The sequence below is a fragment of the Lissotriton helveticus genome, chromosome 1_1 (assembly GCF_964261635.1).
Source record: "Lissotriton helveticus chromosome 1_1, aLisHel1.1, whole genome shotgun sequence".
Classification (NCBI taxonomy): Eukaryota; Metazoa; Chordata; class Amphibia; order Caudata; family Salamandridae; genus Lissotriton; species Lissotriton helveticus.
This window is the reverse complement of record NC_136057.1, coordinates 25988031-26014888: the sequence shown is the minus strand read 5'-3', so window position 1 is coordinate 26014888 and position 26858 is coordinate 25988031. Positions and strand designations below refer to the sequence as shown.

The following is a 26858-nucleotide window of genomic DNA, read 5'->3' as shown; positions in this document are numbered from 1 at the left end:
CTAGGAGGGTGGAATCATACCTTCCACACCAGTTACTGGTGTGGAGGTATGATTCCAAGGTGTTTGACACCAAACACGACCGGTTTCTGTGCAGCCGTTTTAAAGTTTGCATTTACCACAAGGTTATGATGCACTTAAGAGTATATGGTATGGCTGCATCACAGAACAAACCTGGAGAATAGATTCGGAAGGCTGCAGAGGGTCCCTGCTCATGCATGGGCACCCTCTCACATAAAACCCAGCACCCTGCCTTCAGGATTGATAAGGCCTGCCATAGGCGTGCCTGATAGGTTTATATGTGCAGTGATAAGGTAGATATAGTGAACCTATATCTAAGTAAGGGGAGCATGCACCACCTTACACAGTTTGCAGTTGCAGACCTGTTGTGTCAATTTGAGTGGCCTCTCAGGGGGTGACATAATTCATGCTGCAGCCCCTGGGAGGTCTCGGGGGTACCTATGCCCTAGGTACATAGTATATCATATACTAGGGACTTATAAGGGTACCCCAGAATCCAATCTGGTGTGTACCTAAAGTACATGCATTCAGTTTAGGGAGAAAGCAGCTAGGCTGGGGTCCTGAATTGCAGGATCCCAGCCAGACTAAGTCGTACACTGTGAAACATCAGCAAAACATGCGGGTAACTATAAGAAGCAGATCTTATTCTCCTATAGACATCGCCAGGGCACAACCCCTTTTCTATAACTTGGAGCTGGTGCTGGCCAAGCGAGACATGGCACCTTACTGGGGGGGGGGTGACTGAATCCCCGACTTTGCCGGAATGGAAGAGAGGGATGGACCTATACATGGCAGCTGAGCGGGTCATGTACCAGAGCAGCGTGTGCCAACACAAATTTCATAAGGTTGGGCAGGTGGTTGAGTCATTACAACATACACCTTCCTTCGGAAGTTGCAACTCCCTTGACATAAAAAAAAGTTGCTGCATAGGGTGTTGTCATACCTATTATTATATTTCTTCCTATCCTTGGAAATGTCATGTTGCTGCCTGCTTTATTTTAACAGGTCGTGTGGGTTTGTGCATGTCTTCTTCCCTGTTTAATATTTACAGCTGGGTGTGTTTGTTCCTTCACACTTGTGCTGTATCGTGTACGAAACTAGGAAAACCAAATAGATATTTATTTTTAATTGTTGTCCTAGGCTCGGAACACAACAGCCTAGGGCTTTTAATGTTTAAATGATATATACACTCGGAAACACATGTGTAAACTGTCTGCCCCGGATATGAAGCATTACATATAATGTTTCTTTCTACAGCTTACATTCTTCAATTGCTTGCTAACTCAGAAAGCCTTCTCACATTATACTCCTAAAACCCTGAAAGATAATTTGACCTTGACTCACCCCCACTTGATTCCTCTCCTTCCTCTCCTCAGAGTGGCTCTCTTCTTACTTTTGCATGTCTTCTGTTTTGTAGAATCGCCTCCTCTCAATCTCATGCCCGCTTGCCTCACTCCTTCGTATTGTAATTCTGCAATTGACTGATGCCTCAGTTCAAAGATCACAAACTCTCCTTTTTAAAACCCTTTCCCTACAACCTAACATTACCTAATCTCCGCCAGTCTATCCACCTCACCGACCAATCAGTTTATACCACTTAATCCCCAATTAGAATCACAATTAACTGGTATTGGTGTAATCTATCACCAAGTAACTGGAGTAAATGCATGCAATTTTTTCTTAAGAGCACTTGACTAATCGCAATAACCACTGGATTAACCACTAATCTTGAGTTCTGGAATAGAGTGCTACTCGCTGTAAAGTGCTTCCGTGCCTCATCAGGGGGTGTAAGCGCTATGTAGTTAACCAGTTACAATTATTTCTATGAGCTCACTACACAAATTTTGCTGTGAATGGCGGGTTATTACATGGCGTGTTATAATAGCATTATTTCGAGCATTGCACAGTAGTAATGGTGGTCCAGACTGGGACCTTCTGTTATCACTTGTACCTTGAATTTGTATTAATTATTTTCAGCAATGTGGTTTTTCTGTCTGCGGTGCCTATTCCAAGTTAACTGATTATCTCCTCTCTCTTTCTCCCCCCTCAATGTGGCCTTGTCTCGCACCTTCTTTTTACCGGCTCGTACCTTTTCTCCTTGCTTTTTGCTACTTACCCCTCTCTTACCTCCACTTCTTTCTTCCTCCATACATTTCCTTCCTCTCCCTTTTTTCCCGTCTCTCCCACTCTTTCACTTGCACCTGCTGTCTCTATCCTATCCCTGACTGCCTCTGTTGCCTGTTCTTCTATCCCATGTCCTCATCTCTTCCCATCCTCTATGGCTTTCTCCCCCCCACAGACTGCAGCGCCCAGGATGAACGTTTCTCCCTGATCTTCACCATCGCCTCCTTCCTCAACAACTTCATGACCCTGCCCAATGGCTTCATCTTTGACCACTTTGGGACGATGGTCACCAGGCTCATCGGCATGTGAGTATCTCACACTGGGTGTCACTGTCCAAAGTTTCCTCATCGAGTGCCTCTCCTGGGTCTCCCCCATATCAGCCCTCAGCATTCACCAAGGTTTGTTAGCTCACAAGGGCTCTTTGTCATTCCACTTGAAAAAACTGATTATTTTCTAAAGTACCAAAGACAGTATTTATCTACAGTCTTGCAACCAAACACACAACTGCTATAAATGGGAGGAGATGTTCAAATGATGTACTGGTAATTCTGTTACTCCAAGTCTCCTCTTACTGACCTCAGTCATTAGAGGAAGATTATAATCTGTCTCCCTGGTAGGCTTTCTGTTGCCCTGTACCCCGTCGAGAAAATTAACTCCACCCTCCTATTGTGGTGGGCGTGTCTAAGGGCCACCATGCCCTATTCGCTCAAATCAGCGGCCAACCAGGAGGGACAGTGGAAAATTGTGACTTAAATGAGGAACAACAAACTCTGGGTGAAGGAGGCGACAAAGCAAAATGGCTTCTGATTTCTGTAGCACTGCACTGATCTCACTCATCAAGCTTCTTTTCTGGCTAACTGCCCTTAGTTACAACTTCAGTGCTTACTAAAATAACACAATTGTCATAAACAATATGTGTAGGAGAGTAGGTTCTGCTTCTTATATTTACCCCCACTTTTTGCTGATGTTTCACTGTTTTCGACTTAGTCTGGCTGGGATCCTGCTATTCAGGACCCCAGCCTAGCCGCTTTCTCCTCTAAATTGATTGCATGTACTCTAGGTACACTCCAGATTGGATTCTGGGGTACCCTTATAAGTCCCTTGTACATGGTTCACTATGTACCTAGTGATAACTTAGAGTGCAGTATCACTCTAACCCGATGCACAGCTGATTCCTGGTAATGTTCACCAATAATTTCACGTTCAAGAATGTTTTTATAGTGAGTATTCCATCATTTCATTTGATTACCAAATCCTTCTCCTGTCACAAGGCAGACGTTAATTTATGCAAATCAAGTTTCTAATGCGTCAGGTATGCCATTCCAAGCCTTTTTCTGAGGCACAATGTTCACATAAAACATCCTCAGTAGTAGTTAATCATGTTGCCAATGCAATCCCAATTTTGTGGTATATAGGTGAACATTACCAGGAATCAGCTGTGCGTCCGGTTAGAGTGATACTGCACTCTAAGTTTATCACTATTTTCATGCCACGTGGTTGGAGGGCATACCACGTTACCGGGCTGCATGTGACAAGCTTAAAAGGATAAGATTGAGAATTTGCGAAAAACCCAGCAACTAACAGGTGTGCACTTTCATCTTATTTTGAAATATACCATGTACCCCTTACTTAGATATAGGTTCACTATATCTACCTTATCACTGCACATATAAACCGGCCTAATCAGTCACTCCTATGGCAGGCATTCTCAATCCTGAAGGCAGGATGCTGGGTTTTATGTGAGAGGGTGCCCATGCATGATCAGAGCCCCTCTGCAGCCTTCAGAATCTATTCTCCGGGGTTGTTGTGTGATGCAGCCATACCATATACTCTTAAGTGCATTATAACCGAGCAGTAAATGCTAACTTTAAAACGGCCGCACAGAAACATGTCGTGTTTGGTGTCAAACACCTTGAAGTCATACCTCCACGCCAGTAACTGGTGTGGGAGGTATGATTCCAACTTCCTAGAGGGAGAAATATGACTACACCGGTACACCGGGTACCAGCTTTACAGAACCCTGGCATCACAAGATGGATGCTTCCAGCCACTGCACGAGTCTGCCTTCCTGCTGCTGGCCGAGTATTAGGAGACTCTGGCTCGTTTCCCTAAAGTGATGTGGGTTTAGACACCCTGCGGATGCCGGTGATTGGATCACATGTATGAGACTAAAATGAAATCTGGATAAGCACAGGTGTGCACAATATAGGAAGTTCTTCCTGGCTTGAGTGACATTTCTGAACTATATCCGCAGCATTGGACGACCATATCCCAAATTGGTTTTTGTATTTGGATAATAACCTTTTGGATCATTCAAATTAATTTTTGTTGCCCTTTGTCCTGATGAGGCCTAAAACTGTTTGAAAGGCCGAAACGCGTCGACAGTTATCATTAATTTCGGCACCTGTTTTGATTTGGAGATTGTGTGGATATATTCCCCAGGAGCATCATTTGGTTTTGAAGCCACAAAAACCTGTTCCACCATCTGCGCCTTTCCGGACTCTGCAGCCACCGCTGCTCCTCTGGCCAGCCACTCCGTGGGCGCGGGCTTCAGAAGACGGAAGTCCCGCCCCACAACAGGTTTCGGTTTCTTACACGCTACCATCGCGCGCTTTGCGACAGCTCATGCTCCTTCCAGCCTTGTCTACGTGCACCACTCGCAGGACGCTGGTTTCTGACGGCCCCCGCTCCTCGCAGGTATTTCGCGGGGTTGTTTTGATATTTCTGGCTCATCCTTCGGTTGTAAAGGAGTGGCATGTGTTCCTGGCGTGAGCCTCATTTGTAAGTATTTAGGTGCATGCGTGAAAGAACTGGTGTATAACTGTAACGCAAATGCACTTCTAAATATAATTACTTTAGCAAATAGTTGTTAAATCGACAAGTACATTGGAGGAGCGCGTAAAATGAAATGTTTAAGCATTACATTACGTAAAGTAACTTACAAATCAACGCGCGTTAAAAATGTTTTTCATATGGCGATGCTTGTGGAAATAGTGGCACGTGTATCTCGCCCTGGGTAATGTATTTTTTAGGGATTGCTAGCGTATTTACAGCTTGCTAAGATCTTTTAACTGTAAAGTTAGGTGCGGATGAACGTGCGTAGTAAGTGTATTGTGTATGGCGGAGCTTGTCGAAAGAGTAGCGCGCGTAAAAATTGTCTTGCGTATGGCGGTGCTTGTTGAAACAGTGGTGTGTGTTTCGGCGCTAGTTAAGGTATTTTTTATGAATTGGTAGCGTATTTACAGTTTGCTGACATACTGTAACTGTATTTTGTGTTTGTAATGCAATGCTTGAAAAGCGTACAACAAAATAGCTTGCTAAAATGTTGACATCAAAAGTTTATCGCACATATGGTGCTGCTATCTTTTAACTGCGTATTTTCTGCAAAAAATGCACATTTGACCAAATACAGTAAAATACTGCTCACCTTTAAAGTTCGCTTAAGTATGGGTCGCATTTCTAAATGTAACAAACAGACTGACTGGCGCAGTAACATATTATGTTGTTGTGTGCAATGCTTAAAAAAACGCACACAAAAATAGCTTGCTACAAAATAGTAATCGGATGTTTAACGCACAAATCCTGCTGCCATCTTTTATCTGCGTATTTTGAAGGGGAAATGTGAACTTGAATAAGTACACTAAAATAATGCCCACTTTTAAAATTTGTCAACGTATAAGTCGCATATGTGAGTGTAACGAACAGATTAAGTAACGCTGCCATCTTTTAACTGCGTATTTCTTAGGGGAAGTGCTAACGTGGACAAATACAGTAAAATACTGCCCACTTTGCCTAAAACACGGACACCAAAATAGCTTGCTAAGATATTGACAGCAAAAGTTTAACGCACATATCATGCTGCCATCTTTGAACTGCGTATTTTGTGGAAAAAATGCAAACGTGAACAAATACAGTAAAATACTGCTCACCCTTAAAGCACGCTTCTGTATAGGTCGCATATGTAAGTGTAATAAACAGACTGAGTGGCGCAGTACCATATTCTGTTGTTGTGTGCAATGCTTAAAAAAGGTACACAAAAATAGCTTGCAAAAAAAATAGTAATTGGGAGTTGAACGCAGAAATCCTGCTGTCATATTTTAGCTGCGTATTTTCTAGGGAAAATGTGAACTTGAACTAATACAGTAAAATGCTGCGTCCTTTTAAAATTAGCCAACGTATGGGTTGGGTCGCATTTGTGAGTGTAACCAACAGACTAAGTGGCGCTGCTATCTTCTAACTGCGTATTTTGTAGGGGAAATGCGAACTTAAACAAGTACATTAAAATACTGCTCACTTTTAAAATTCGCCAACGTAACGGTCGGGTCGCATATGTGAATGTAACCAACAAACTAAGTGGCGCAGTGACAGATTTTGTTGTTGTGCATGCATAAATATGAAAAATCTCTTGTATATTTAGAATCTACTTAGCAAGGTAACGCTGCAACACATAATAACTGTATACTTTCATATAATTGTACCACAATTATAATTGCATTTTAAAAGTAAAGAATAGAAAAAAGTGTGCAAGTACTTACGTTTTATGTTGCTAAAGTTGCTTGCAGAATACGATTTTGTTATCTGATGTAGTAAATGCTATTGCCAAGTACTGGGAAGTAATAAATGCTGTAAAGAAAACGTTGCATTACAAATGCTATAGGTGTCACATTTGCGAAAGTTATAATAACTATTGGCATTGTAAATGACAAAGCGATTAATTTAGCTATTTTCAAAACCAACACATAAATAAAAAAATTGTCATTTACAAGACCAATAGCTCAAACTTTCCTAATGCGAGACCTATTGCATTGCAAATGCTTGTTATAATAGCACTTGTGTGGTTCTCCTTTCATTTTTTCACTCAGGAGGTTATAGACTGGTAAAACAAGCTGCTTTACATTCCTTCGAGACTTAGCCTGAAGGCTGCTCTCCACAGCTACCACTAGGATAGCTTTCATATAAGGTTGTCTTTAACTTATTCATCAATAAGGGTTGTTTGGACTGGTACAAGGTGCCCACTATAACTAGTGGTCAGCATATAACAGGCCAACTCCTCACAATATGCTTGAAAGCACCAAGATAAATATGCTATTTATTACCATTGTACCTTCTAGCCCTGCCCACCACCTCTCCTCACCCCTCCCTCCTCCCAGGCACTATTTTTATTTTTATTTATATTAAGGTACAGTTGACTGCCAACCCCAGAGTGTTATGATAGTAGCATTAGGGGGTTAAATATGGATTGTTATTACCATATAATACTCAGGCTAACCATAGGGAAGCCCTTCTTAGCTGACCAGGATGTAGAAAGTAGTTTGCTGGTTGAGTGGTTCCAGATCTATGGGCTGTAACCTGGAGATTGTACTTGAAAGTGTGATTATCTTTCCTGATTCTATTCCAGAGTTGTAGGATGATGTAGTTATGGCTGAAATAGCCATGTTTTCAACTGACTTCTGAAGTGCTGGTTTTCTTGAATGCTTCAAATAATAACAGAAAGCAAGTTCCAGTGTTTGGTGTCTTGTGCTTCTAAATCAGCGCCGCCTCCGGATTTCTTACGGTAAGGTTTTATGATGATTTGTGCATTGTAATGTATTGCAGCATTTATGTAGCCCTTAATACTCCTATGTGGGTCGCTGAAGAACTTGTCTGCATGAGTAGCACACTACACCATGTAGAGTGTGTGGTTGGAAGCATGTTTTTGTTTTGATCCCATGTGGGAAGTGTTTCCTCTGCATACGTGAGGTCCACCGAGGTGTGGTTATTGTGTTATGAGATGCACATAGCAGTTTGTTGGTGATGAAGTGTGAGAGACAGATGCACATTTTTATGGTTTTCAGTACACTGGCAGCTTTCCACGTCTCTGCAGATCCAATTATGGCATTTTACATGATCGGTTCTGCTGATCTGATTACTTTACTGGGTTGTCCAATCTGAAATTTTGTGTACAGTTGTTGTCCTGTGCTGGCATGGATGGATGGATGGATGGATGGAGAGAAAGAAAGAAAGAGAAGTAGAGAGATCAGTTCAGATGGACAGTTGTTATCATCCCATATCTGAGTGTCTGTGTGAGAGGTGAAGAAGTCGTCAGAAAGTATTCATATTTGGGACATGCAGTGGGAGGAATATATTAGTCTTCCAAAATTGTGCTGTAATGCAACAGATCGCTTCATTTATTCCATGCTTGTTCATTTGGTGATGTTTGGTTTTTTGGCTGTACAGTGCTGGTGATGAACTACCGTTATAGCACATTTGCATTACATGAAATTAAATGTACAAGTTATAACTTATGGTTTTAGTATTATTGCGGGCCATAACTAGTATATACAAAAGTACGTAGCTATATAATGCCACAGCGAACCACATGTCAGCCTTTTGTTTGCGTAGATGGTCCTGGGTGCCTCTAATACTGGCTGGTAGTGAGTTCTAGAGCTTGTGTCTTATACTGGGAAAGCAGTGCCTTCTACAGAATTTTTATTGTAAAGTGGTATTAAAAGTGGTGCAAGCCTGGAGTGCAGTGTCCTGTTTTGTTTGTATTGCCTGAATTTAACTGGTAGGTATAGAGGATCTTTTCCTTGGGTGGCTGTGGACAATGTAGAGTGTAATAGTGGTGCGAGATGAATTCCGCTCCGCTAGCAGAGTTCGCGGAGTTTTGCCCACTCCATGTAGTGCACGGAGCTCTGAAACTCCACGGCGCGGAGCAGAGTGTGTCCTATCGAGTGGCTCAACAATGTGCAGTTGGTTGAGTACAAGTGAGGAAATTCAAATGCTAGACCACCTCCCGCTGAAATTTCTCAATGCAGGTGGTCGCAGCAAGTCACTACCGCTCGCGTTGAGAAACCTGCCGCTCGTGTTGTGGAAGCTGCCACTGGCATAGAACATATTCCCAAATGGCAGAAAGCAGCAGAGCCCTCTTGCGCTGCGTGTGGTGCCGTCCGTGCTGATTTTACAGTGCAGACAAAGTCCCAGTGCTAAAAATCAGCACAAGCAGCGCGACTTACCGCACTCTGATGCTTGCAGAACTCCTCGGACCACAGTTGAGTTTTTCAGCACTTCGTGGAGTTCTGCGCAGCAGAATTCTGCTAACTCCGCCCAGGCCCACTTTGCCCTTATAGATATAACTAGCCAGTGAAGAGTGTGTAGGACTGGGGTCATGTATTCTATTGGGTGAAAGTTGCACCATTTTGGATGAGTTATATTTTGTGTATGGTGATTCTGGGTGCGCCAAGGAATCACCTGTGACAATGTCAAGCTTGAAGGTCACGGAGTATGAGGATGGCTTGTAATTCTTGTTGGTATCCAAAGTATAGGAAGATGTGTGGCAGTGTTGTCATTGTGTAGAAGGCACTCTTTGTGATGTTGTTATCATGTGATATCAAAGATGGGTCTGAATCCATAGTTACCCCTAGATTTATTTTTATTTTTTCAAAACCTTTATTCAGGAAAGTCAGGTATGACACATTACAATGTGCAACACTGCAGCTCAAATCGACAGTACAAATCACGTCAAGCCTTTGGTAAAAAGTATACTACCACTGACCGCGAGCAGCAATACATGAAGGTTGAGAACACAGCTCCACTAAACAGTGGTCCCACATCTCAAAGGGGATCCCACATGCAAAAATCACATCAGTGGGGAGCGCCAGGAGGCGGCGGCGCCTACAGGACGGGAGGAGGCAGTCACTGACCAGCACCGGCGGCCACCGCGGGCGAAGGGCTGGTGAGGAGCGCGGGAAAGGCAGCTCCACTGAGGAAGGAACGGGAATGGAGATAGGTAACCAGAGGGCCCCAAATGTCAACAGGACGGGACTTGGCAGGCAGCAAATCCCAGAACTCCGATAAGAGAGTCTGACACTGAGAGGCGTCCTCCAGTCAGCTCTCAACTCTTGGAGCAGGTCTACAACCCCAACACATGGCCACCCTGCGCCTAGTCAGGACCAGCAGCATCGAAATCAGGCATAGGGGAAACATCAGGACAGAATTTTACGAAGCCAAGGAAGCACAGGGAAGGGTCAGGATGCACTGTGGCACTAGTAATGTCAGAAATGGTGGAACACACCCCCCGCCAGAACTCCGAGACCTTCAGGCATAAAAACGCTAAGTGTGCAAAGTCCGCGGCAGGGGCTGTGCAACGCATACAAGTATCCCTAGGAATGAGCCCGAGCCTGTGGAGCTGAGCAGGGGTGCGATACAGCCTGTGCAAATAATAAAAATTATCAGACGGAGCCGGTAATTCGGTGACAGCTTTTTCGTCTGGTTACAACAGTTTAGCCAGTCGGACTGCGCAATGTCCATACCAAGATCCGCGCCCCACGCCTACCGCGCCCAGTCCGAGGAAATCGAGATGGACATAAGAGTAAGTGCGTATAATTTGATAGCTAATTTGTGCGGTGACAGGGACGTATATATGAAGTCGAGAGCTGGCATCGTGGGTGGGGGCTGAGGGAATGTAGAGTGTAGTTTCCGGCAAATAGCACGCAGTTGATAAAATAAAATCGTGTCCAGTGGCCCCGAGGAGTCAGAGTAGAAAGTGTTCTTTGGGTAAAGATCCGCCACCGTCTGCAAACCCAGCCGTGACGCATGCCTAGACATGCCAGAAGACTGAAGTGGGGGAAATTCTGGGTGGTTCACCATTGGCACGGCATTAGCAGAAAGCAGCGGAAGATTGGAGAGCCGGCGTAGGCCGGACCAGGCCCAGCGCAACGTCTCAACCGTGTCTACTTCCCCCCGAGGGCGCACCGCGGGCGCGAACAAAGCCGTGGACAAGGGCCAGGGGGAAGCTATATCTGTTTTAACGACAACGTTAGGCTAATAAGGGGTAGGGTAGATCCAGAAATGCAGAAAGCTGGCCTGGGCACACAAGGAATAGATCCTGAAATCATGCGCGCCCATACCACCAACCGACATGGGGAGAGTGAGTATGTCGTATGTGACTCTTGGCTGTTTACCCGCCCAGACTAGTGAAATGATTAGGGAGCGTAATTTACGAAAGAAATGAGACGTAAGAGGGATAGGGATGTTTAAAAAACAGGTAGAGAAACTTAGGCAGGACCACCATCATGGCGATTGCAATCCGGCCTGCCAGGGATAGGGGAAGTAGGCTCCACGATGGAATCCTAGATTCCAGCCAGTCAACCGCACAACCGAAGTTAGATCTCCACAGTTCCTCCAGAACCCTGCTCAGCCAGATGCCCAGATATCGCGTGGGGCCAGAAGCCCACATGAACTGAAAGTCCGGTGTGAATGGCGCTGTGGCATCTGTCAGAGGGAAGAGAACAGACTTGCTCCAGTTCACTTGAATGCCGGAAAGACCGCCTAAGCGTATGATTTCCCGGACCAGGGGCTGAGGTTTTCCTGGGGATGACGGACGTATAGGGTACCATCGTCCGCATACATAGAGAAAAGCCTATACCTCTGTGAGTATGGTGTTGTCGGAGCTTGGTGGCCAAGGGCTCCATAGCGATGGCAAAAAGCATGAGCGATAGTGGGCACCCCTGACATGTACCACGAGCAATACTAATAGGGTCGGAGACCTGGCCATTAATACGAAGACAAGAGGGATTGGTGTAAAGGAGTTTAACCTTGCGCATAAAAGTATCGCTGAAGCCCATGCGGGGCAGGAGGTAAAATAAAAAGGGCCACAATAGCGTATTGAACGCCTTTGTGGCGCCCAGCAGGGCAGCCATGGCCGGAAGGTTAGGATTAATTTGATGCAAGACTGAGAAAATTGTGCGAAGGTGGTGCGAAGTTGCCCTACTGGGAGTAAAACCGGACTGGTCGGGGAGAGCAATGAGGGGCATGAGTAATAGAAGACAAGAGGCAATCAATTTGGCAAGAATTTTGTTATCAGTGTTGATTAGGGAGAGGGGGCGGTAGGTGTTGCGACGGTCGGCAGGTATGTCAGGTTTGAGAAGCAGAGTTAACATCGCCTCACATAACGATGACGGGAAGAGGCCAGTGTCCAAGGATTCATTATACATGGCCGCCAAGTGTGGTTCTAAGAGATCGGCGTACATTTTGTAAAATGAGGCTGGTAAGCCATCCAGGCCAGGAGCCTTGTCCCCGGGTAAGCTACTAATGTCTGCAAGTATTTCCTCCCTGGAGAAAGGTTCATCAAGAAATTTACGGTGGTAGTCTTCGAGCCAGACTAGCGCAATAGGCTCACAATATTGATCAAAAGCATCCCGTGGCAGAGGAGTACCGGCAGAATATAGCTGAGAGTAAAAGTCCATAATGCGGGACTTAATTTCCTCCGGGGAGGTAGTCCTACACGAGCCATCGTCACTAAGGGCCGTTATATAAGAAGCAGCGCGCGGAGGGCGGAGAAGATTGGCAAGTGTGCGCCCCGGGCGGTCCGCCTCACCGAAACGACGAGCCCGACCCTCCCTGCCCAAGAAGGACAGTTTGCGGTCAGCTTCATCAGAGAAGTAGGTGTGTTTTTGAGGTTTTAACGCCAGCGTCTCAGGACTGGGGTGTGCCGCCTGAGCGGCATCTAGATCTTTAATTTCCGCCTCAAGCTTAGCCAGAGTAGTGCGGATAGAACGGAGGACACCGGCCTGTTTAGAAATACATTTGTCTCTTGTTGATGGGGAGCCAGTGCAGGTTTCTCAGGTGGGGGTGATGTGGCCGTGTCGTGGTACATCGAGGATCAGTCGTGCCAAGGCGTTTTGGATGCGCTGTAGTCGATTGATGAGCTTGGTCGGGGCTCCCGCGTAGAGGCTGTTTCCGTAGTCGAGTCTGCTGCTGACGAGGGCCTGGGTGACTGTCTTTCTTGTATCTGTCGGGATCCCTCTGTAGATCTTGAGGAGCATGCGGAGGGTGTTGAAGCAGGACGAGGAGACGGCGTTGACTTGCTTGGTCATTGAGAGCGTTGAGTCGAGGATGATTCCCAGGTTGCGTGCATGGTCGGGGCTGCCCCCAGTGCCGTTGGCCACCAGGAGTCGTCCAGGCTGACTGGTTGGAGCCGAGGATGAGGACCTCCGTCTTGTCTGAGTTCAGCTTCAGACGTCTGATCTTCATTCAGTCGGCGACGGCCTTCATTCCTTCATGGAGGTTGGCTTTGGTGGTGATGGGGTCCTTGGTGAGGGAGAGGATCAGTTGAGTGTCGTCGGCGTAGGAGATTATGTTGAGGTCGTGCTGTCGGGCGATGTGTGTGAGCGGGGCCATGTAAATGTTAAACAGTTTCGGGCTGAGGGAGGATTCTTGGGGTACGCTGCAGATGATCCCGGAGGCTTCGGAACGGGGGGAGGCGGACGCTCTAGGTTCTGCTGGAGAGGAAGGAGGTGGTCCATTCCAGAGCCTAGTCTTGGATCCCTAAGGCGTGGAGGCGTGTGCGTAGTGTGCAGTGGCAGACGGTGTCGAAGGCGGTGGAGAGGTCTAGGAGGATGAGTGCTACAGTCTCCCCGTTGTCTAGCAGGGTCCTGATGTCGTCGGTGGCGGCGATGAGGGCGGTCTTGGTGCTGCAGAACCCTGACTGGGAAGGGTCCAGGATTCTGTTCTCTTCGAGGTATCGGGTTAGCTGTCTGTTAACGATTTTCTCGATGGCCGGGAAGGGGAGCAGAGAGATGGGTCGGAAGTTTATGAGGTCTCTTGGGTCTGCCTTGTTTTTTTTTAGTAGGGCGTTGATCTCAGCGTGTTTCCAGCTCTCTGGGAAGGTCGCGGTCTCAGGGGAGAGATTGACGACATTGCGCAGGTGGGGTGCGATGGAGCTGCTTGCTTTGTTGAACACGTGGTGCGGGAATGGGTCTGATGGAGAGCCGGACTGGATTGTGCTCATGGTCCTGATGGTGTCATCGACGCTTACGCTGGTCCAGGCTAGCAAGGGGACGTGGTCAATGGTGTGCGGAGGGTCTGTTGTATTGCTGTCTGTTGGGGCTGTCTGGGTGTTGAAGCTGTCGTGGATGTATTCTATCTTGCGATGGAAGAAGGTGGCGAGGGAGTCACACAGGGCTTGCGACGGCGGGATGTCGTTGGTGTTGGAGAGTTCCTTCACGATGTTGAAGAGCTCCTTGCTGTCATGTGCGTTGTTGTCGAGGCGGTCTTTGAAAGAGGTCTTCTTGGCAGCCCTGATGAGGTGGTGGTGGTTGCGGACGGCATCCTTGTGTGCTGCGTAGCTGTCCGAGGTTGGTTCACTGTGCCATTTCTTCTCTAGTTTCCGGCAGGCTTGCTTGGCATCTAGGAGTTCTGGGGTGAACCAGCTGGCCCTCTTGCTGGTGACTCTGTGGGGGGGTTTCTTCAGCGGGGCGAGGGTGTTGGCGCAGTCCTAGATCCAGCATCTAGGTTGGGGGTAGCGACTTTGGTGTTGGAGGGTTCGGTGGGTGGGCTGAGAGCAAGGTTTGAATGTAGTTGGTCTTAGGTGATTTTGCTCCAGCGGCAGCGGGGGACCTTTTGGGTACAGTGGTGTGTGGTGGGTTTCTGGAAGGTGAAGTGGATGCAGAGGTGGTCGGTCCAGAGGAGTAAGGTGGTGTGGCTGACAGAAACGTGCGGGCTAGAGGAGAAGACAGGTCTAGCGTGTGGCCGGCGGAGTGGGTGGGCGTTGTGACGAGTTGCCTCAGTCCTAGGTTGGCGAGGTTGTCGATCAGGGTGGTGGAGTTGCTGTCGTTGTTCTCAAGGTGAAAGTTCAGGTCTCCAGGGAAGATGTAGTCGGTGAAGGTCAGGGCGTGCGTGCTAATTAAGTCGGCGAGGGAGTTGCTGAACTGGGGGCAGGGTCCGGGGGGGTTGGTAGACGAGGGTGCCTCTGAGGGTGGAGTTGGGGTCAGTGTGGATCTGGAAATGCATGTGTTCGGCGGTGCTGAGTGAGCTGTCGGTGCTAGTCGAAACCCTGATGCTGTTCTGGTGTACGATGGCGATTCCTCCTCCGACTCAGTTACTGCGGTCTCTGCGGGTGATCTTGTAGCCGTCTGGGATGGCTATGGCATTGTCGGGTGCGGAGGAGTTGTTCAACCAGGTCTCTGTCAGAAAGGTGACGTCTGGGGAGGTTGTGTTAAGCAGGTCCGAGAGCTCGACGGCGTGTTTGCGTGCGGAGCGGGTGTTCAGTAGTATGCATCGGAGGTGGTTAAGGTCTTTCTTGGCGGGTGGTTCGTCGGCTCTGTGGCTGGTGTAGCTGCAGTTCCGGCAGGTGAAAGGACCTTGTGTGCGTTTCGGGGCGGCCTTGAAGCAGTTGTGGGTCCGTTCGTGGTTGGGAGCATGCAGAGTGCTGGCGTCGTAGTGGCGGGTGCGGGGGCCAGGGGTTCTGGTGCTGGGCCGGGTCCAGGCACGGACGGGTGCAGACGGGCTTGCCGCGCAGCCACGCGACCATGCAGCCACGCGCAAAGCGGCCACGCAGCCACCGGCATGTATGGGGAGGTGGGAGTGAGGAGCAGCTGGGAGGCGCGAGGCGGTGGCAGCGAATGGGCAGTCAGGGGGTCAGGGGGGCGGAGCCGCAGGGGACGCAGCGGCGTGGGCGGTGAGGGGCGACCAAGGAAACAGAAGGCAAAAGGGCACAATTATTGAGAGGGAAACGAGTGGCACAGAGGGCAGAAAGGTCCTAAAAGGGCAAAAAGGTCACAAGAAACGGGGGAAACGAGTGGCACAGAAGGCAGAAAGGTCCCAAGAAAGGGCAGGAAGGTCACAAAAAAACAGGGGGAAACTAGTGGCACAGAGGCAGAAGGTCCCAGGAAACGGCAGAAATGTCACACAAAAAAACGGGGGGAAACTTGTGGCACAGAGGGCACAAAGGTCACAAGAAAGGGCAGAAGGTCACAGAAATGCAGGGGCAGCTAAGCAACAGAAGGCAAAAATGGGCAGAGACACAGGGGCCGCGAAGGGAGCAGAAGGAAAAACCGGGCAGAGAGACACGGGGGCAGCGAGGGGAGCAGAAGGAAAAACCGGGCAGAGAGACACGGGAGCAGCAAGGGGAGCAGAAGGGAAACCGGTGTTAGATTTGGGGGTCTCTGGTTGGCACAGGTATGTACTTGTGACAAACAGAGACAGGGCAAGGGACTTAGTCCTTAGAATAACCCCTGCTTACCCTCTAGGTTGAGTGGCGCGAACATGCAAGGCTAAACTTCAGGGCGTTAGTTAAGCATTTATGGTCAGACACAGTAATCAAATGACCCACCACAAATGGACACCAGTCTATGGATTTATGAAAATAAGTAGACTTTATGTAAATTTAAGTTTCTATGCAGGCTTAATACAAGACCATAATAACGTTTTTAAAAGAATCAGCCACAAGATGGATTTAGGCAAAGTGTTCTCAAAACAAGCGTATTTTCTTTGGTGGGGTGCGTTGCGCACGTTGTCCGACTCACAAGTTCACAAAAAGGCAGTCTATCATAAGAAGCGTTGCGGGCTCCTGGCCCGGGTGTTCTCACTGCAGTGCACGTTGGGGAAACAGTACCTTGTTCGTGATGTGAAGCCCGGTTCGCAGGTGGCGTCCGCGACGTGGCGAGGGAGCAGGCAGCTCCTCTTTGAAGCGGGCCCTGGCTCGGGGATGTCTCCGAACGAGAGGAAGAGCGGGGGACCTCTACGAGCGGGCCGGCAATCTGGAGCACGTAGGCGGGGGGCGGCGTACGAGCCGTACCTTCGGGTCGTTGCTGATGAGGAAAGGCGGAGGCAGCCAGTACGGTCCGTACCGGCCGGCTCTTAGTGTGCGGCCCCAGCGATGTCAAGTGCGGTGTGAGGGGGGGGTGTACACATCAGGCGTACGATCCGGCCCGGGCTCGGGGAGGTACTTGATCTTGCTTCCAGCAGTGGGGAGTAGCGGCAATCCGAGCAGTGCAGCTCGTGGAGGAACAAGTACGGCAGAGGGTGGGTGGCCCCACGAGTCGTGCGCACAGCGGCTCGAAGCTCAGAGTGGCTCACACGAGGCGGGGGAGGCCGGGCACCAGCGGTACAGCAAGGGGGGAGGGAAGAGAGGCGCACTAGAGATCACGGCTTTCCAGCGATGAGGAAGGCCAAAGTCAGCAGTTGACAGCGAAGGCAGGATCAGAGCCCAATGGTCCTGGAGCTCAGTTCAGGGGGCAAGCTCAGTTTAAGCCCTTGGAGATTGTTCACAAAAGCACAAGTAGTTGTTGAAAAGTTTTTCTCAGTCTTTTCTCCTCTCATTCTTGCAGCAAGGCACCCACCACAGGCTAGTCTCCCAGGTCAGAGACAGTAGTCCTCCATGCAGCTTTTCCAGGTCCTTCTCTTCGGGCAGAGGTTCTTCTTGACGCAAACAGGATCTGATTTCTTAGGAGCAGGGCTCCTACTTTTATACACCATTTCTTTTGTTCTTGCAGGCCAGGGGGGGGCTTTGCCTAATCCAGTCCAGGCTCTGAGCACTTTGTTTTGCAGACTCCAGCTTCTCCTTTCAGGGAGCAGGGCAGGCACATCAGACACTCCTCAGGAGGTGGAGCCAGCATTGTGGTGACAAGAGTACTCTGTTGACAGTCTTCCCCTCTCTCTTCACAAGGTGTAGGGCAGAGACATCAGCCGCTCCCCAGTGGGCGGAGCCAGCATTGAGGTGGCAGAGCACAGCCCTATTCAGAGTCAAGGGGCACTCCCACCACCCATCCTGGTGTAATCCCTCTATTCACCACCTGTCATCCGCAGCCCTGTCACTCACAGAAACCAGACAGCAGATACACATCCTAGCAGAGGCGGCTGAAATGGTTAGGCAAGCAAATACTAACTTTCTAAAAGTAGTATTTGCAAACACAGGATATTAAAATAAACTTTACTAAAAGATGTATTTTATTATTCTGAGTTCAGGCATACTAAACTTGACTTTCTACCATGCTCTCTGAATCTGTTAGGATTATAAAGTGTAATAATTCCAGCAGCCCATTCTGTCCTATGGAGAGCAGGTAGACTTAGTGAAAAACGAAAATGGCTGTAATTCACTATTAGGACATGCCACACACATCAGGGCTTGTCCTACCTTATACTTACAATGCACCCTGCCCATGGGCCTACCATAGGGGTGACTCACATGAAGTAAAGGGAAGGTATAAGGGGCTGGCAAGTGGGTGCACTTGCCCAGCCAGCATGACAGTACCAGACTGCACGCAGGTTCTGCAATGGCAGACCTTAGACACATTTTACTAGACCGCTTCTGTGGGTGGCACAACCAGTGCTGCAGGCCCACCAGCAGCATTTGTATTTACAAGCCCTGGCACTCCTGTTGCACTTTACTGGGGACTGACAGTAAACCAAATAAGCCAATCATGGAAACCAATCAATGTATACACTTTCATAGGGAGCACTTGCACTGTGGCACCGATTGGCAGAGGCACAGTGCACTGAGCAGCTAACACCAGCAAAACACATGAGGCACATCAGCAAAAAGTGGAAGTGAGACTCACGCCAAGGTGCCAGGTCTAACAACCGGGCAGACAGACACGGGGGCAGCGAGGGGAATAGAGGGAGAGAATGGGCACAGACTAAGTACAGGCAGCGGGGGAGGCAGACTACAGCAGTTACAGACACAATAATGAAAATGCATTCACTCCAACGGGAGCTATGAAAGAAAATACAGGCAATACAATGGATAATGAGCAAACCTACGGCCTACCACTGGCCACCAGGGATGAGGCGCAGGTGGTAGCCTGCGAGTGGAGGAGGGCCTCTAACTTCTTCAGCAGCGGCAGCTGGGGCAGGGACACACAGGCGGTGCTGTGCGGAGGGGGAGCGACCTACCTGGAGGGGTCAAGGGTCGCTCTCCTCACTGCGCAGCGGCCGGCCTATATGGGGAGGTGGGAGGGAGGAGCAGCTGGGAGGCGGGAGTTGGGACAGCAAATGGACAGTCAGGGGGGTGGGGCCGCAGCGGCGAGGGGCGATGAAGGAAACAGAAGGCCACGGGCACAACAATTGAGGTGAAAACCAGTGGCACAGAAGGCAGACAGGTCACAAAAGGGCAAAGGTCACAAATATACAGGGGGAAACGAGTGGCACAGAAGGCAAAAAGGTCCCAAGAAAGTGCAGAAAGGTCACAAAAAACGGGGCGAAACTAGTGGCACAGAGGCAAAAAGGTCACAAGAAGGGGCAGAAAGGTCACAAAAAACGGGGGGAAACGAGTGGCACAGAGGTAGAAAGGTCCCAAGAAAGGGCAGAAAAGGTCACACTGAGCCGACGACAGACCCAAAACCTGCTGACCTTCAGGAGGATACTCAAGACCTGGCTGTTCGATCAGTAGCGCCCCCCCCCCCCCTCCAGCGCCTTGAGACCCTCGCAGATATGTAGTGCGCTTTACAAATGATTGATTGATTAATTATATATGAGGGGTTCACCATGTGATGAATTTATCTCATTATTGGGAATTTATCCTGCGCATCAACCACTGAGTATTTCTTCGCTGTCTATGATCATTTGATTCATGAGGTATTACTTCATTTAGACAGAAGGTTGTTACAATTATGTACTTTTGCCATTATGATTTGGCTTGGTATTTATTTGCATTTAATGACAACTACATATGCATTTATGCTGCAACTGATGTTCATGTCAGTACTACACCGACAGTATGTTTACACTGTGTATGAACTTGGAATTGTATTTCTGGGGGAGATTAAGCACAATTCTCTAACTTGAAAAAGGCATCTCCCAAACGCGTTGTTTCTTTGCACACTAAAGGTTTTGTGTACCGTCCTCTGGTGTGCCGCTGGATTTTTGTCAGATTTCCTGCCTTTTGAATATATATCCAAACCAACAGGAACCCCAACGAAGAGAAGCCACTGGAAACTTGTATTGCTCTCAGGTTTAATGAGCAGTTTGCAAGCAGGACCCAATACAAAGAGCATGCATCCAAAGTTCATACGCCGTACGCGTTTCGAGAGTAAATCTCTTCCTCAGCAGCGTTTGTTCCTGACAAAATGAGAGCGCTGTAACGTCCGCACTTTTTAATGTCAACACCTGCCAAGATGGGCGTGGCCACCCTCTTGACCTTTGGATATTGTAGTGCGCGACACATAATCCCAAGTGGCTGCAATGCATCAACCAGTTTAAATCCGCCTTCAGCTTTAGCACTCCGTATAATGTACAAATTTATCTTGCATGACAGTGCTGTACCTTTATGTTTGGCCTGACCAGCAGGTTATCAACCATAGACGTTTGAATTCTTTGCAACGCTCCGTTGTCTTTACCTGCTTTACAGTGGCTGGAGTTGCGCTTTGAATGAATGAATGAATGAATGAATGAATAAGGTATTTATTGAGCGCACGGTGGCCAAGCGGCTTCCTGGCGCTGAGAGCTCTACTGAACAGAACAGAACAGGGCCGAGGAGGTTAACAGGAGTATGCCTGGGCAAACAAGAAGGTCTTGAGCGCTTTACGGAAGTGTGAGAAAATGGGAATTGAGCGCATAGATAGAGGGAGAGAGTTTCAGAACCAGGGGGCAAGAACAGAGAATCTGGTACCACCAGTGCGGGATTTGCGGAAGCGGGGAACAGTGAGGAGGGCAGAAGTAGAAGAACGGAGGGTACGGGCAGGGGTGTGAGTGGAGATCAGGGTATTGATGAACGCCGGAGCAGAGCGATCAACAGCCCGGAAGACTAGGCACCCTAATTTAAATAGGGATCTCTGCAAAACAGGTAGCCAGTGGAGTGATTTAAGGACAGGAGTGATGTGGTGAGTTTTGGGAAAATGAAAAATAAGACGGGCAGCCTGATTTTGGATTGCTTGGAGACGGCGAGTTTCGTAGGCGGGGATGCCCACGAACAAGCTGTTTCAATAATCGAGGCGGGAGGTGATAAGGGCCGAAATGATAATTTTAAGGGAATCCAGGGAAAAAAACGGGAAATTTTTCTAATCAGACAGAGGGAGAGGAAGCAGGAGGACACTACAGAGCTGACCTGGCCGTGCATTGACAGGTCCTGGCTGACCTTGATGCCCAGCGTTTTAACAGAGGAAACAGGGGTAGGAGGGGGACCAAAGATGGGGGGCCAGAAAGCAGAGGACCAAGGACTGGATGAGCCACCAGTCAAGACAAGCTCAGTCTTGTCTGGATTGAGCTTGAGATGATTGGCGCTCATCCATCCGGAAATAAAAACCAGAGTGGAGCGAAAAAATGATAAGGAGTGAGAAGAAGAGGAAAGATCAAAGACGAGCTGGAGGTCATCTGCGTAATTATACACAGAGACCCCCAGATCAAGAAGAGAAACAATGAGGGGACGAATATAAAGGTTAAAAAGAAGAGGAGAGAGGGAGGAACCTTGAGGAACCCCACAAGACACCGGGAGGGGAGAAGCGGAAAAACCAGAGAGGTGAACAGCTTGTGAGCGACCTGTAAGGAAGGACGTGATCCAAGAGAGAGCAGAGCCCCGAATGCCCGCTGCGCCGACACGGTCAAGTAAGATGGTATGATCAACCGTGTCGAACGCAGCGGACAGGTCGAGGAGAACCAGAGCTTGGGGGGAGTTGGTATCGGCCTTGGCTTTCAGCTCATCAAGAACCGCAAGCACCACTGACTCCGTAGAGTGGCCCGAGGGGAAGCCCGCTTGATGGGAAGCGAGGAGATGGTTCTGCTCAACGTAAGAGGAAAGGCAAGAAGTAACATAACTTTCAAGAATTTTGGCAAGATAGGGTAAGAGAGAAATGGGTCTGAAATTAGAGAGGAGAGAAGAATCCAGACCAGGTTTTTTGACTCCACATGCATGAAGTGTCAGTTCTATACTTTGACAGCAACACACATGGCATGCACAAGAACTTTGCTTGTACCACAGCAAGCTCTCTGGGAGAGCACAGTTGTTTTTCAAGTTACTCATCCCCATCTCATCACCATTTGTTGTGTCCTTCCCAGCCTGGGTGCTCGCCAATAACTTTGGCTCACTTGGAGTTTAGTATTCCAAGTCTTTTTTCTGCTGCGTGTATCTGCGAACGAAACAAGCTTTCATTGCGCTCTGACACCTACGTCGCAGCTCTATGGAGTCGGTTAGGAACCAGAAGGGTTCTGCCATAAAATTTGCAAGACACTACAGGCAGCAGGGCAGCTGGGCAGTCCTTCTTGCGGCAGAGCAGCAGGGCAGAATTGCAGTCCTTCTCATGAGTCTTCCACTGGTCCAGAAATTGTCTGATGAGTGGGTCAGAGGGTCCCCTTTTTATACATGGTGCCCTCTTTGAAGTGGGAGCAGCTTCTGGAGTTTCCCCCTAAAGAGGTGTTGGAAGTATCATGCCTCCCTGCCCTGGTCTCAGTCTGTCTTGGGGTACAATAGGCTTGTGTAAATTCCTTTGTGTGTGGGCTGAACCAGAACCTTTGAAGTGCCAGTACGGCAGTTGACCTCCACTTCCCCGAGAGATGGCTCAAACAGGCACACCTAGTCCCTATATTCTGGGGCTGTCTGCGGGGAATACACAAAGGTCAACTGCCAACTACCCTTAGTCATGTTACCCATAAACGAGCGGCAGCCATCAAATGGTTAGGACAAGACCATGCCAACTTCCTAAGAGTGGCTTTTCCGGAATTGAGCCTTAAAATCTGACTACCATTAAAGAGGTTTCTAAATTACAATTCCTCATAAAACAAACATGAATCTTTTACCTGCTCCCAAACAAACGTTAATACTTATTAAAAGTTATAAGGTTGTGAGTTTTTCACTCCCAGGACATGTAAACCTTAAAAGTACCTGTCCTACTTTTTAATTTCAACAATGCACCCTGTCCTAGGAAATGTCTAGGTCCTGTTTTAGGGTTGACGCATATGCACTAAAGAAGTTTAAAGCTTGGTAAGGCGGTTATTTTGTCTAGTCGAATTGTAGTATAAAACTGCCATCAGGCTGCAATGGGACTTGGGAGCATTCAATCAACCAGAACATTTGTAAAGGGCACTACTCACCCGTGAGGGTTTCAAGGCGCTTGTGGGGTGGGTGGGTGGGGGAGGGAGGGGTGCTGCTACTGCTCGAATAGCCAGGTCTTGAGTAGCCTCCTGAAGGTTAGTAGATCCTGGGTCTCTCGTAGGAGGATGGGGAGAGTGTTCCAGGTCTTGGCGGCGAGGTGGGAGAAGGATCTGCCGCCGGTGGTCGCTCTTCAGATGCGGGGGACAGTGGCGAGGTGGGCGGAGCGGAGCTGGCGGTTCGGGTTGTAGAAGGTGAGTCGTCTGTTGAGGTATGCCGGTCCAGTGTTGCGGAGTGCCTGTGAGCGTGGGTAAGGAGCTTGAAGGGGATTCTCTTGTTGACGGGAAGCCAGTGCAGGTCTCTTGGGTGGGGTGTGATGTGGCTGTGGCAAGGGATGTCGAGGATCAGGCGTGCAGAGGCGTTCTGTATGCGTTGAAGTTGTTTCAGGAGTTTGGCCAGGCTCCTGCGCGAGGGCGTTGCCGTAGTCCAGCCTGCTGATGACGAGGGCCTGGGTGACCGTTCTTCTTCTTCCGGTGGGAATCCACCTGTAGATCTTGCGGAGCGTGCAAGGGTGTTGAAGCAGGAGGATGAGACGGCATTGACTTGCTTGGTCATGGAGAGTGTTGAGTCAAGGATGAACCCCAGGTTGCGTGTGTGGTCGGTGGGAGTCGGTGCTGCTCCTAATGCCGTCGGCCACCAGGAGTTGTCCCAGGCTGAGGTGATGGAGCTGAGGATGAGGACCTCCGTCTTGTCCGAGTTCAGCTTCAGACGACTGTTCTTCATCCAGTCGGCGACGGCCTTCATTCGTTCGTGAAGGTTGGTTTTGGCGGTGAGGGGGTCCTTGGTGAGGGAGAGGATCAGCTGGGTGTCGTCAGCGTAAGAGATGATGTTGAGGTCGTGCAGTCGGGCGACGTGGGCGAGCGGTGCCATGTAGATGTTAAACAATGTCGTGGTGAGGGATGATTCTTGGGGTACGCCTCAGATGATCTCGGAGGTTACGGATCGGAAAGGGGGGAGGCGGATGCTCTGGGTACTGCCGGAGCCTCGGGATTGCTCTCCACCCAGCAGTGCATCACAGCCAGGTGGTGAAATGGCAGGTGCACATGACTGTTTGGCCATGGGCGTAACACAGGCCCCCGCATCAGTGCGGGGTGGTCCCGAGCTGCAGGCTGCCCCCTCAGCTCAGTACTTAGGCCTGAGCGCTCCGTATAAAATCTGGAGCGGGGGCCCCTCCATGTACATTGCAGGGGGGCCCCTTAAACTTTCGTTACACCACTGTATTTCACCAGCCCAAGACCGCTGGTCAAACCGTCATGCGCACTTAGGGTGCCTAACATTCCTCCTCCCTGTGATCCCAGCCCCACCCGCCCCACCCTTACATAGCCCCATAACCGGTACAAAAACAAAAATGAAAATAATGTTATCATTTTATTTTTCCTTTTCCACTGCTCTGAGAGCAGTGGGGCGACGCTCCTTAGCGAAGCCACTGCTGTATACGAGTTGGGAGCCATCTATGTATTTTTACCTTACGGCCTGGTGAGTGTTAGCTCACATGTGTATTAACAGTATTAGGTGAGCGCAGGTGCTGCAGAATTTCACTTATCAGAACTAGCCCATTCGATTGAGACTTGCCCATGAGATGTTACCTCTACAGCCTATGTGTTTCTGTTACATATATACTTATATATTCAAACTGTGTACATCTTCCAGGATCACTACATGCCACACTCTAAGTTCTACGCGACAATAGTATAACCTGTGTTTGTCTATTTGTTGTTTCAGATTCCTATACACAGCGGCCACACTTCTGATTGCCTTCTCCACTGAAGGTAAATACTCCTCTGTTGTGGTGGGTGTCTTTGTGTGTGTTTGTAGTGCCTCTGGATGAGGGCTTCTCAGTAATGTGTGTATTTTATTTGTCAAAGTGTAGAAAAGTTGTTTGAGTTGGTATTTAATGTCTAAGACATTGGGTTAGGTCTTTCTCAGTGGTTAGAGGGGCCTGTGTCCTTCTTCGGCGTGCCGAAGAATTGTTTAATATGCCGTAGGCTTGTGTACCTTATTGATCAATTTGTCAAATGGTTTGTTTTTTGGAGTGTGCTCTAATTATTTGATGTGTAGAGTTCTGTCATTGATACATACTAGGAAAAAAGGTTTGCTTATTTGTTTAGCACTGGGTACATATATTTGCGCCTCTGTCTAGTGTGTACTAAAGTTAGTTATTTGTTTGGTCTCTAGCCTGGCCCTGCTCCTTTATTCAATCTATAGTAGAAATGTTTGTGCCATATTTGAGTGTAAATTACAATTGTTTTTGTTTGGGCTCGTATATCTTCCTTTACTATGTGATAAAGTTGCTCCTGTGTGTTCTATTATCAGAGTACTTGGTTAGTTCTTTGTTGAATGTGTAGTCATTTAAGTTGGGTATGCAAGGCGGATATGCCTTTGTTTGGTGTGTTTTACAGCTAGACATTTCTTTGATTGCCATGTGTAGTGTGACGCAGAATTCTCTGCTTTGATTGAGTAGAAGGTTCTGGTATGTACTCATGAGGCGTGTGTAGGAGGCTGGATTAGTCCCCAATGCAGATGGACTCTCCAGATATTTCCACTTGGAAAATGAAGACTCAACTGCGCAAGGTTAGCATAATCTCCTTACGTTTGTGGGAGGGGGGGTTGTGTAGGAAATTAGGATTTGCTTTCATGGTTGCCCCCGCTTTTTGCTTGGTGTCAGTGTGTTTTTGATCTAGTCTGCTGGGATCCTCCTAATCAGGACCCCAGCAACTGTGCCGTATCCCCTAAATTGACCATGGTAAGTCCCTAACATATGGTACTAAGGTACCCAGGACATAGGTACACCAGGGATCTCCCATGGGCTGTTGCATGTATTGTGCCAACCCTGGGAGTTCACTTAAACTCTGACTGCAGGCTTGACATTGCAGCCTGTGTGAGTTGGTGCTTGCACCTCTAACATCAGATATGTTTCCTTATTTCTGAGGTCCCTGCACTTAAAACCTATAAGTCACACATATAGCAGGCTCTTCAGTTCTGAGGGCATGGTGCTTAGTTGCAAACCTCTGAGTCGATTCTCCAGGATTTGTAAGTGCAGTCAGCCATTTTAATACATTTGGTGAACATTCGTCATTACGAGATGTCTAACTATATAGTGGCTGCACCGAACCCGGTTGTGTTTGGTATCAAACATGTTACAATCATACTCCAACACCAATTCCAGTATTGGAAGTATGATCCGGTGTACTGGGGGCTCCTCAGGGTACTCCCGGTATCAGACTTTCCGGGTCTACAAACAAGCTAGAACTCTTGCCAACCACAGACACAATTCTGCCCTACTCCTGCTGCTGAACATGAGCAGGGGAAGGTAGAAAAATAGGTTTCTTGTCACGGGGGGTGGGGGGATGATCACCTCCCAGACAGGACATTGTGTATTGGGCTGAGGGTGGGGGCGCTTGCCAGCACCACAAGACTGCTTTGAAGGGCACATTTTGTCATATTCCACTGGCATATTCCAGTTTGAGACAGTTCAGGTATCCCTTGCCTCCTGCCCTGGTGCAAGACTGGACACATGACTTAGGAGTATGCTCCCCTCTATCCAGCCCCTCCTCCTAGAGGGACCCCCGAGTAATTCCAACTCTTTCGTTAGGGTATTTAAGGGCTTTCTTGTGGGTGGGTCCTCCGATTCGTCGAGGGACAAGACTCAACCCTAAAACTACATCACTCTTCAATGAATTTTTTTTTGTTTTGGTGGAGTCTTATTATGTTGTGCCAACTAGACCCAAAGGTATCAAAAAACTTTACATGAGCACCATTTACATTAAATACGGCCACATTCATTTTGTTAGGCACGGGGAGATAAAGTGATTTGCCCGTAATCACAATGTTGAGCGTCCCTACCGAGACTCGAACCTGGTTCCCCAGCTCCGAGGTC

General features: G+C 48.5%; 1 protein-coding gene across 8 annotated transcripts in view; it reads left to right on the top strand.

Moving 5' to 3' along the window:
* LOC144816669 (equilibrative nucleobase transporter 1-like) overlaps window positions 1-26858 on the top strand; it is a 475323-nt gene that overhangs the window by 85348 nt on the left and 363117 nt on the right. For 7 of the 8 annotated variants that reach the window (XR_013606932.1, XM_078674312.1, XM_078674302.1 and 4 more), the window contains exons 3-4: window positions 2318-2447; window positions 24704-24750. Coding sequence is in view for 7 of the 8 variants with exons in the window: in XM_078674312.1 (XP_078530438.1) it covers window positions 2318-2447; window positions 24704-24750 (177 nt within the window). In the remaining variant the exon portion in view is untranslated. Of the gene's footprint in view, window positions 1-2317; window positions 2448-7540; window positions 7697-24703; window positions 24751-26858 lie in introns of those variants that run through there. The other variant, XM_078674345.1, reaches the window with a different exon arrangement.